At 44.1% G+C, this 12,378-nt stretch overlaps 1 protein-coding gene across 4 annotated transcripts in view; it reads left to right on the top strand.

Moving 5' to 3' along the window:
* meis1b (Meis homeobox 1 b) overlaps positions 1 to 12,378 on the top strand; it is a 252,384-nt gene that overhangs the window by 97,149 nt on the left and 142,857 nt on the right. For all 4 annotated transcript variants that reach the window (XM_060831862.1, XM_060831861.1, XM_060831864.1 and 1 more), the window contains exon 8: positions 11,437 to 11,582. In XM_060831862.1, the coding sequence (XP_060687845.1) occupies positions 11,437 to 11,582 (146 nt within the window). The remainder of the gene's footprint in view (positions 1 to 11,436; positions 11,583 to 12,378) is intronic.

Below are 12,378 nucleotides of genomic sequence, written 5' to 3'. Positions count from 1 at the left end.
GATGGGGTAAGGACAGCAGATTTTGTTCCCTAAAGGGCAAACAGATTAATTTCTATGATAATCATCAGACTAGATTCTTGTTTTTAAATGAATTCAAATTTCACTGTCTACAATGGTGAGATTTGAACCTAAGATTTATTACCACTGCACCATCTTCCCCATTTTAAAAATTCTGTCTTATAACAGTTGCTTCAGGATTTTTATAGTTATGTTTCAAAGGGTTAAAATATGTTTATTTGAGAATGCTGTCTTATTAGTTCAGTGCTCTTTAGGTTAAAGAATTGATAAGCTATTTTGACCACATAATTCTTAAAGCCATACCTATCAAAGTGCACCACAAAATATCCCGATGTTTTTAAATAACACATATTGGAAGCTAAGGATGTGACAGTTTGGCTTCCGAATTTATTTTCAATGTTGTCAATTACATTGAACCTTGATTACTCATTTAAAGATAACAGCTAATAAACAATACGCTACTGTACACAGTTGTGTTGAGATTTGTTTTAACAGAGTCATTTGTCCAGTTGCTGAACCATTGATTCAAGTGGACAAGCCTCAGTAGCTTTTCTATTCTCTGGAAAATTCTCCCATTATTCCATTCTCCTTACTCAGCCACTTCCACCTTCCTTTACTTCAGCTTCCCTAATCCCGTGCCCTAATTCCTCCTCCCCCCCCCCACCCCACCACCTGAAGGTGTTGACCCCATTCCAGAACATGCTCCGTTCATTCATTCTGAGGATGTGAGTCTCACTGCGAAGGCCAGCGTTGAATTGCCCATGCACTGGTAAGATGGTAGGGAGCTGCCATCTTGAACCGTTGCCGTAGATGCTGTTAGGGACAGAGTTCTGGGATTTCAACCCAACATCTCCGAAGGAATGGTGATATATTTCCAAGTCAGGATGGTGAATGGCTCAGAGGAGAACCTCAAGGTAGTATTGCTCCAAATGTGTTCCTTTGCAATTCTGCTGTCTATGTTTTTTTTTAAAAATGGAGGGAATGGTTGGCCTGGCTTTACTTCAGAATGAACGTTGAGGCAAATTTTGGTGCTTCCATTGTTGTCCCCAGTTTAAATTGAAGAGAGAATTGGAATACAGGGTGGGGATGTTTTGCTGTATTTGTACAGGGCTTTAGTGTGAATACATCTAGAGGACTGTGTGTAGTTTTGCTCGCCTTATTTGAGGAAGGATGTTTTGTCAAATGGAGGGAGCACACACAGGTTTATCAGACTGATTCCCAGAATGACAGGACTGGTGTATTGACAGATCAGTTAAGGTTATTAGGTTAGATTCCCTATAGTGTGGAAATTTGGCCCAACAAGTCCATACCAAACTTCTGAAGAGTAACCCACCCAGACCCATTTCCCTCTGACTAGTGCACCTAAAACTAGGGGTAACTTAGCACGGCCAGTTTACCTGACCTGCACATCTTTGGATTGTGGGAGGAAACCGGAGCAACCTCACGCAGACACAGGGTGAATGCGCAAACTCCACAAAGACAGTCGCCCAAGGCTGGAATTGAACCCGGCTCCCTGAGGCAGCAGTGTTAACCACTGAGCCACTGTGCCACCACTCTTGCTAAAAACCAAGAAGGGAACCTCAAAAAAATCTATAAAATTCCACCAGGACTAGACAGGAGGAAGTTCCCAACCTCCAGGGAGTTTGGAACCAGGGTCACAGGTTAAGGTCAAGGAGGAGGCCATTTTTGGTCTGAAATGAGGTGAAATATCTTCACCTAGAGAGTGGGGAACCTGTGGCATTCCCTACCACTGAAAGCGGATGAGGCCAAAACATTGGATGTTTCCAAGAAGGAGTTGGATATAGTTCTTAGAGTGAATGGGATCAAAGGGTATGGGGAGAAAGGGGGACGGGGGACTGAAATGGATGATCACCCGTGATCATGTTGGATGGCAGAGCAGGCTCGAAGGGCCGAATGGCCTATTCCTATTTTCTCTGTTCATACGAAACTGCAATCCGAAAAATGTCAGAGACTATCCTGAAGACGGTTCCGGTCTGGGCAGCTGTAGGTACAAAAGTTGAAGATTCCCTTTTTCAAAACAAAAGGGGATTTGTATATTATCTCAAAAAGTTCATGTTATGCACCTCCGTGTCGGGGAGAGCACACTTTAACAATGTGCCAGAAAACATGCTCACAAGCCATGACTTCACATCCTTTTGGATGGAACTGAACAAACGAAATGCAGCATTTGTCTCATTTAAAGTTGTGAGGGGGTGGATGCTACTATAAACCCAGTCCCCACCCTGAAGATTTCACCAGATGGCCCCAAGGGGAACGCCCTGGCTAGGGGAAGATGGGATTTTGCCATTTTTGAAGGCACTGCATGAATGTGGGTTGTTGTTGTATGTTTCATACAACATTGTCACCTTCCCAGACCAAGTCCACTGCTGCAGAAATCAGGGTGACCTGCACCTGGGTTTGGAGCTGAAGTAATGTGCACAGCATGGAGCTGGATCCCTGGAGAAGAATACTGAGCTGGGAATATACAGAACTGGTGGGATCCAAACTTGCACAGAGCCATTCAGCCACAGGCAATCCTGTCAAAACAGCAGAGGGAGGTCCTGAAACCACCCTAAATAAAAAAAAAGATTTTTCACCCAAGAAAAGCTGTAACACCAACAAAAACAAATTGGTATAAACATTTCTGTGAACTGATTTTTTCCCAATTAATTAATCCTTCTTGTGAACAGTTAATGCACAGGAGCTCCTACAGTTAAAAAAAAACTTCCTAATTTTGGAAGCAAATATCTGTAGTTGGACTTTGAGAATACAAGTCGAGAAAGGTATAAGAACCACCTGGTACTGGCTGGTTGTGGTTTCATGCCAACACAGTCAAAGTCAAATAGCCCTCCTAGAGCTTAATGTTCTGAAAAAAATAGGTGTTTAGGAAGCAATAGTGGGATGCAATTCTCATGCTTGTTTTCAAACCCCTTTGTGTCCTCACTTTTCTCCATATCTCTAACCCCCTTCAGCCTCATATTTAATCCACGCTCCCCCTGATTCTAGCCTCTTGAGCAACCTATTTTTAATTGAGTGCAGTTAAACATCTCAACAAACTATATAGGAACATTAAGAAGTTAAACTTGACACTGAGCTGTAGAAAGGGCTAATGGGGTAGAGAGCTGAAAGCTTGATTAAAGAGGCTGTTTTAAAAGTGCATCATAAAGGACATGAGAGAGAGAGAGAGAGAGAGAGACTGGGAGATTCAAGGAGTCTCGAGTTCAGGCACGTTGCTATTGGTGGAGGTAGTTAAAATTGAGAACTGCAAACCAATAGACTGGCATATTTAACTGTGACCTTGCAAAAGCTTTCCATAAGACAATAATTAAAAAGATACTAACATTAGATAAAAAGAAAGTCACATATATCTTTTGCAGAGGATGAGGACATGTTTATTTTAGAAAAGACAATTAACAAAAAAACGTTACTGCTATTTTTCCGAGGTTGTTTAGCAGTTTGAAGTATGTGAACTTTGTGCTAAAGTTGCTGATCTTTTCAATAACTGTACCGAGAAGGTTGAAAGCATGTGAGGCACAATGAACATGATATAGCTCTTAAAATGTGAAGCAGCTTCAGCATTGATTTCCAGTAAGTGTCTTCAGTACATCAGCTGTGCAATGCCTATCTAGAAAGTTGGGTGCGATATAAACTGTGAGAGAAACTCTTTGTAATAAATTGATTGTAAAAAAAAAGCATGTGTGCAAATGAGCAATGTGGATTCACACACAGGGAACGTCTGTAGTGGTTTTGCTGCTATTGTGAATAAAGATAGTAAAGGTACTCATTGCTTTAATCAGAGTCCAGACTTTGCTTCACGAAGGATACTTGTTACATGGATGTCTGTGCACTGATCTGAGCAGGCCATTCAGCCCATCATGTCCACACTGACCCTCTGAATACCCAACTAGACCTGCCCCCCCACCCTATACCTGTAATCCTGCCTTTCCCACCCAGCCTGCACACCATGGCATAATTTGGCATGGCCAATCACCTAACCTACACATTGTTGGACTGTGGGAGAAAACTGAAGCACCCAGTCAAGACCCACATAGACACGGGGAGAATGTGTAACCTCCACAAACACAATTGCCCAGAGGTGGAATCAAACCCAGGTCCCTGGTGCTGTGAGGCAGGCGGGCTAACCACTGAGCTACTGTACCAAGTGTTTCAGTTCTGTGGTTGTGGACTGAGATCCCTAGAAGGAATTTGGAGGGGGTGCCAGGGGTCGAGAAAGAGAGAGGAGAGCCAGGCTTGCTCGTTGTGACATTACTGTTCCTGGGCAGATTGCAGATGATGGAGTAAACTGGATCTTCCTGCCAATCATACCATCCTGCATCATTTGTACCTACCTCACCTTTTGTTAGTGCATTTCATTGGAAACAAATCATCAAACAGTCCAGCACAGAAGGAAGCCATTCAGCCCATTGAGCCTAGCCCTGACTGATGTAAGGACCAATCCATTTAATCTGCTGTGTCCCCACTTTGCTCTGCATTTATCAGAAGTTGTTGTTGCAGTTTTGGGCATGAGTTTTGTGTGCTGTAACTTGTAGGTTCTCTTTATACCTGGAGTCTGTAGATTGCTGGCAGTGATGAGCTGTTTGACCAGAGTTTGTTTGCTGTGAAAGACTGTGCCTTGAGTCTCTCCCCATGTCAATTATTCCCCCCTCCCCCAATCCCATTCGGTGGTACAGTGGTATTGTCACTGGCCTAGTAATCTGGAGATCCAGGACAATGTTCTCAGCACAGATTTATAATCCCACCATGACAGATGGTGGATCCTGAAGTCAGTAACAATCTGGAGTTGAAAATCCAATGATCATCATGAAACAATTACTGAATGTTGTAAAAAACCCAGTTGGCTCACTTTAGGGGAGGAAATCTGGTCTGACCTATTTATAACTGTAGGCCATTGACTTGTGTTTTTTTTGTAAAATTTACTCTTGCGTATGGGCGTCACTGGCTGGGCCATCATTTATTACTTACCGCTAGTTGCCCTTGAGAAGGTGATGGTGAGCTGAAGTTGCTGGTGCCCTCTGAAATGGCGTCACGCATCATTTAGTTGTTTCAATCACTGAATGGTCTCAAAAAGGGAACTGGGGTGCAGCGGCTCGCGATGGCAAGTTGCCACCATCTTCTCAAGGGGCAACTAGGGATGGGCAATAAATGCTGGCTCTGCCAGTGACACCCACATCCTGTATCTAAACAAAACATATACACATCGGAGGCGCTTTCAGTCCATAACCAAAATACAGAACGATGCCAGAAAATAGTACAAGCAACATTATTGTATCATCTAAAATTGACATAGATGTTCAAACAACTTTGGGACACAGATACTATCGCACTTTGTGATTGGCTGACGGTCAGTCACCTCCACTAACAATGCTGTATCTCATGAAACTTTCTCGGAAAACTATTTCGAATTGCCCTCTCCCTTTGCAGTGGTAAGAATCTATTTGAAAAATAAGTCCTCTTAATTTAGTTTGTCTCACCATGGCAGCTGATGACATTTAAGTATAGTTGATATAATTTAGAAAAAAAAAATCAGCTGACCATCAGCTGTTGTAAAAAATCTGTCTGGTTCACTAATGTCGTTTAGGGGAGGAAATCTGCTGTCCTTACCTGGTCAGACCTATATGACCCTCAGTAATGTGGCGGCTCCTAACAGCCCTCTGGGCAATTAGGGCTGGACAGTAAATACAGGCCTAACCAGCAATGTCCTTATCCCATGAACAAATACATCTTTAAAAGAAATCCTTTTGCAGGATGATAAAATGATTAAATCTGTCGATAGCAAGTTTGCTAAACCACGCTAAACTCATATTTTTCCTCTCTTGACTGCAATATTATAGCGACAGGCAGATAGCCTTTAAGGGGTCATCCAGAGGTGAATGGTCTCCACATCTTTTGGTCCTTTTGCCAGAAAATCTGCTGTTGAGGTGCAGTGTCAGCCAAAATAGGGAGAGGACAGAATCCTATCGTTCACACACTGCAGTGTGGTGGCAGGAAAAGGAAACATTGCCCAGCCATTTGGCTGTTTGCCCTGCTCATGCTCATGACCAGATCCTTGAGTCTAATGTATTCATACCCGAGTGGCTGCAGGGCTTTGAGATAATGCTAGTGCTGTGTGACCGGACAAATAAGACTGCTGTTTTTAAACAGCATTTATCCAGGAAACCGAATGAGACATCGTTTGCTACAATTTATCAGCGAAACTCATTCATAGTGAACTGGGTTATTTCAATAGTCAAAGACAACAGCTTGGGAAAGATCAGTGCCTATAGCACTCGATGCTTCTAACTTAGTTTAAGAGTTTGTTGGGGATAAAGTCCCAATTTTCCGATGACTAGCAAAAATATAAAAGGAGAGCCTTAAAGGAACCGTATTTTATTCACATTTCTTGGCAGTTCAGGCAAGACAAATGTTACAAAATTTGCCAAACGGAATAAATAATATTATGATATAAATTTGGATTAATTTCTTTGAAGCTAAGTTTAAACCCTGCAGATAAAAAGTAAATAGAGGCTAAAATATAACGCAGAAAACACGCACACATTGTTAAAAAAATACAGGAGTGTAACACATTTGCAGCCATGAAAGAAAAGACAACTAAAATATTTTTATAGCGTGGCTAGATTTTAGGGAGGAGGGGGGAAGAGTGCTTTGACCTGTGTGAAGGGGAACCCCTGCAGACATAACCATTCTGACCCATTGAATGGTCTGAATACGATAAATGCTGCTTTATCTTTTCTTGAAAGGAACAAGATAGAGAGGCCTAAATGCCTGGGCATGCTTAAATGGACAACTGTGCAATGTTTGAGCTGAGTGGGTGTTTGAAATCTGAGCAATCCGACAGACTAAAAGCTGAACAGGTCACCTGCTGCCCTCCATGGGGATAGGCACAGACCTTATAAGAAATTGCCCATGGTTGAATTGTAATACAAATTCCTTTCTCTACTGACTGGCCTCTTTCACCAGACCATGGCCTATAAAATTTTGTAAAAACAATTCTAAAAAAAATTTTTCAAAGGGCAAGCCAGTGTGATGAAAGGCTTGACAGTTTTGACTTACAGTTCATGCTCTTCATTACTAGAAAATTGAATTGCGGGGACCGTGTCTCAGCAGTGTTTGTGACTGATCCAATGGCATTCTTAAATAAGGCATGTTTGTTGTGCTTTATTTTTGTTTCCGCTAGTGCTCACGGCTGTAAAACAGCAATGTGTGTCAGCACCGCTGATTTTAAATCATATTTTTGACCAAATTGTGAAGAGCACAAGGGCAGTTCGCACCTTGACTCAGCAAATAAATGGGATCAGATATGGACAATTAAAGTGGCATTCCAGAGCCTCCGATATCGAAAGAGATTAGCCTAAATTCATCTGATAATGTCACACTGCGCCCACGGAGATGGGAAGGGGAGCTCCAGTCCGTTTGAATGGATCAACCTCATCAGAAGGTCAGCAGGAGCAGTGGGCTGATGCTGGTTCGCACATATGTGAGCAGAGATTGCAATGTCTGTGTGACCCCACCCCCACATCCCCCAATCTCCACCCTTCCCCTCTAACACCTACCAACCCCCACATCCCCAATCTTCACCCCTCCCCTCCAACACCTACCACACCTCACCTTCCCCCAATCCTCGACCCCCTCCCCTCCAACACCTACCACCCCCCACATCCCCAATCTTCACCCCTCCCCTCCAACACCTACCACACCTCACCTCCCCCAATCCTCAATCCCCTACCCTCCAACACCTTCCACCTCCCCACCTCCCATACCTTCCACCCCCCACACCTTCTACCCCCCCACCCCCCACACCTTCCAATCCCCCACCCCTTACACCTTCCAATCCCCCACACCTTCCACCCCCTCACCTTCCACACCTTCCATCCTCCCACCTCCCACACCTTCCATCCTGACACCTCCCAAACCTTCCACCCCTCCACCTCCCACCCCCACCATCTCCACCCCTCCACCTCCCACACCTTCCACCCCCCCACAATCTCCACCCCCCACCTCCCACAACCTCCAACCCCCCACCTCCCACAACCTCCATCCCTCTCCCCTCCAACACCTTCCACCCCCCACAATCTTCACCCTGCTCCCGCAGCATCTTCCGCACCCCCACCCCCCCATTCCAAAATAGCCAGGGGCGATTGAAAACTGCCTGCAGCCGCCTCCCTTGTTGGCCTCCCGCTTAATGGCCACACGGGGTGGGTGACACCTGGGTGGATGAGATGACATTCTGAGTTACAGTCACGGCTGAAACGCAGCTCACACTAGTCGCTCGGAATCTGTCAGAAGCTGTTAGCAGTTGGCAGCCAGTTGCCCTGTGGCATTTCCTCATGGCATCAGCAGAGAGAGAAAAAAAACCCCAAGCATAAATCAGCGAGAGGAGCCTGCTGCTGTACTAATGAGGCTGTAAGCTTGTTTATGGACTAGCATCATTTCTGTGATTATTTCCACCTTTTCAGTTTTCCCTTCATAATTTACCTTTGCTTTGGAAGACGGGGGCAAGTCAGAGCGAGAAATGAAGTCAGCGCTGATATTTTGCAAATGTGGCCTGTAGCTGCTGCCATATGGCACTCTGTGAGTGAGCTTGGAGTCTGGAGAAAGAGAGAGAGAGAAAAAGAGAGAGAAAAAGAAATTAGCCCCAGACCTCACAGAGATGCTATCAAATTACAGCGAAAATGGGAATGCCAATAAAATTGATGCTCTTGAGTTTTCTCCAAGGTTTCAGCTCTCAGAGGTCAGTGCACGAGAAAAGTTTTTTTTTAGAAAACAGTGTTTAAAAGGAGCAATAAAAATGAGGCAGAAACATGTCTGTGGAGAGAGTAACTTCCGTTGGCACCTGTACAGGTGCAGCTCTTACCCACACCTTCGACTCCCCCCCAGAGAAGCTGAGTTATCTAACCATTTCTGTTTGCCATCTCTGAAGCCGAGGATTTGAAAGCATTTGCTCGCAATGAGAATCTTGTGTTCGATTTCAAGCCGGCAACGTGATTTCCCCTCCCCGATGAAAGCAAACGTCCTCGGCCTACTAACAGGAGGAAGAGCAAACTGTGCATGAGAGTTGAACCATTTCCTTTTGGGGGCCTGGGACGAATGATGTGACGGAGGCCAGTTGTTTCGGGTAAATCATTCTTTACAGATATGAGGGGCTTATCGTCCTCCCTTCAAATACATATGTCGATTAAATGGCAGAAACTTTAACTTAAATTTCTGTGTCTCGTGTGTTGGTGCTTTCACGACATGAGAGAAACAGGAGAGGTACTGGTGAGTGTTTTATATGGCATGCAGAAAGCCTTTCCTTCTCCTAATGGTGTATATAATTCAGGTGCCCTGAAGGCATACTTTCAGGAATTCTTTTGCCTGAGGTAATGGGAAGCAAAGGCTGTTTTAAAGCCTCGATTATTCTATTGATGCACAAAGATGGAAAAAGTCATCTCTGGATTATAGTAGATATTTCCATAAATTATCAATGAACCCTTCTCTAGTGAGGCAGTAGGGCATTACTAGTAAATGAATTTGAAGGTTTTTTTGGCATAAATGGAAAGTTGTATGTACAGAGGTTTGGTGCAGAAATATTAGGATGGGGGGAGGGGATGCCAGTAGATTGGATGCTGTGACAGATTGTGGATCGATAATCTGTACCCATGACTTCGATGTTTAATTGTGAGAGTAATCTAGTGTTTGCAGTATTTATGTACCTATTTGAGCAGCTGTTGATTTTTTTTCTGTTCCTGTTCTTTTAATAAATTATAATGAGGAGGAAATAAACTGCCTTTGCCTCTCAACTCCCAGCATCCACCTCTGACTCAGTGACAGTACAACAGCACTATGCGTTATTAATGAAGCAGCGAGTGTATTTTTGTGTACTCCGGTAAATGACACTCTATTTCTGGCAGTTATTTTTAAGCACTTTCAGGCCCCCATTAACTTTGCAAATTGTTTGCATTTCGCATTCGCTACTAATTTTAATGCCAGTCAGGAATAAAGCTGGGGAAATGCAAGACTTTGCATGCAGTGTCTGCCTCATACACTTTTCAGGTCAGAAGTAATACAGATTCATTGTCTATTCCTCTGCACTCAGAGTAACCTTTTGCCTCAGAATGGCACCCCCTGCTGCACTGGCGCAGAATCTTCACTCCCCGTGGTGTCTGGCCTTACTCTCACTTTCAGCTCTTACTGAGGTGATGGTCAGTCACCTGGATTTGTATCCACAAAGGACAAATGTACAATTGCCCAAACTCCAAATCGAGTAGGGCACTTTTAACTTCCCGACCCCCTCGTCTGAGAATGGAGAAGCCAGCCTTTACAGATTTAGACAGCTCATTAACACCGTAGACGTGGGAGAAAGTAAAAGTGTGTCAACAATGTTTGTTTTATTCTGCACTGAAGCTAAGGTTTAGATGCATAAATTGGTTAGGGGGACTGAAAATCAACACTCCATCCCTGCCATAATTTTTGTGGAGATTTAGAAAGAGAATGTGGGACCTTGTGGCGAGTGCTTCTGGAGTAGTCTATGTGTTAATGGCTCGTACCTGTTCCCCACACTACAGGTGGGATCTTTTACCACTTGGCTTTGTATAACTACATCATTGTTAATTGTAGTAATCCATGTGACTGCACTGTCTGTGTACTGTATACAGTGTTGTCATAAACTGCAGTGTGAAGATTCAGGCGAGAGCAATAATGGTCTCAAACTCTCAATCCTGGCATGGACTTTAAAGCCATTTGTGCAAACCAAACTGTGCATTATGTACCCGGTGTAAGGACAGGCAGATGGTTTGAGTCTGTGCCTGAAATGTTCCTTGTTCAATAGCTCTCCAGCAATGCTGCACTGCAGACATTCAGAGGATTGTACAAGTCCAGACTGAGGTGAATGACTGGACCGCACTAGCTGTCTCCAGCCAAGTTTTTGTGCTTCAATAAGACCTGGGCACAGATAGCACTGTCTGGCCTCCCCTTTCAATGTAAACAATGACGAAAAGCAAGGAGTAAGTTAGTAATCCTAGCGAGGAAGGGGGAGGGGGATTGGGCATTGAAAATGGCCGTTTTGTCCGAATGTTGAAGTGACTGATAAAGGGTTGGAAAAGCCATGGAGTTTAAGGCTGCACCGAACGGAGGAGTAGATTTTTAGGAGTTCCAGGTACAAGTCAATTGCCACTCTGTGCACTTTGCAAACCAGACTGCTCTTGTGTCCCAGTGTCAGAAAGTGAGAACAAAGTTATTTTGAGTTTTCTAATCATTAACGCAGCGAGATCAGGACAGCGCCCTGTACTGTGTGCGGCTGAAGAACATAAGGAGAAAAGGAAATCTCCTGGTTTTGTGTAGTATAAAAGAGCATTACAGAAAGTCTCACATGACCAAAAACAAAAGATTGCTTTAAAACTGCGTTTTTTAATGTACTCACAGGTGATGGCTTGGACAACAGTGTAGCTTCACCGAGCACAGGAGATGATGACGACCCGGACAAGGATAAAAAGCGACAGAAAAAGCGAGGGATCTTCCCAAAGGTAGCCACAAACATCATGCGAGCATGGTTGTTCCAACATCTAACAGTAAGTGAACCATACCTTGATACGGTTTGAGATACGGTTGGATGACAGAGGGCAGATCTTTCTTGTTTTCCGCTGGCCAGGGCTGTCTGAGTGGAGTATTTTGAGTAGAACTGGGTGGGGAGGATTGCACACCTACTTTGGAATCCATACGACTCTCTCTCCTTTGCTTGTCAGAAGGTGATTGGCTGTTTCCCCCTGACTGGCTGATGTTCCTCAGACCACTGTTGTAGCAGTCACTGGAATTTGTGCGATAGGTCAGGTGAAAGCAACGCAGGGGCTCAGTTAGCTCAATTGGCTGGACAGCTGGTTTGTGACGTAGGGTAACACCTGGGGTGTGGGAAGTCTCAGGTTAAACTCACCAATTGTCTATCTTTCCGACGAGAAGGCAATCCTCTGAGACTATGGTGACTCTTGTCCAGCAAAGCAAACTCTGGGTTTTACTTCGAGAGAGAGAGCTGAGTCAAAGCTGTCATAACTCTTGGTTAGAGTGCACTTTCTATGTTCATTTTGGGATGTCGTATTATAGATCAGATAGCAAGGCAAAGCATTGGTGCAGGAAGATTTATAAAGATAATCCCAGAAATCTGTGTTGGGGAAGGATGGACAATCTAGGTTTTTTTTCTCTCTTGATAAAAGAAGGTTGATAGGTGACTTTAAAATAATGAAAAGTGTTGATGGAGTGGTTATGGAGGCACTGTCTCCTCTTGGTTGGAAGAGTATAATCAGTGTAAAATAGCCACCAAGTAACCCAATAGAGAATTCAGAAGGAACACTGTGCCAGAGAATGGTGTGAAGG

This window comes from Hemiscyllium ocellatum, chromosome 10 (genome assembly GCF_020745735.1).
Source record: "Hemiscyllium ocellatum isolate sHemOce1 chromosome 10, sHemOce1.pat.X.cur, whole genome shotgun sequence".
NCBI classification, from domain to species: Eukaryota; Metazoa; Chordata; class Chondrichthyes; order Orectolobiformes; family Hemiscylliidae; genus Hemiscyllium; species Hemiscyllium ocellatum.
Note: the sequence above shows the minus strand (reverse complement) of the source record. Positions and strands in the feature narration are given on the sequence as shown.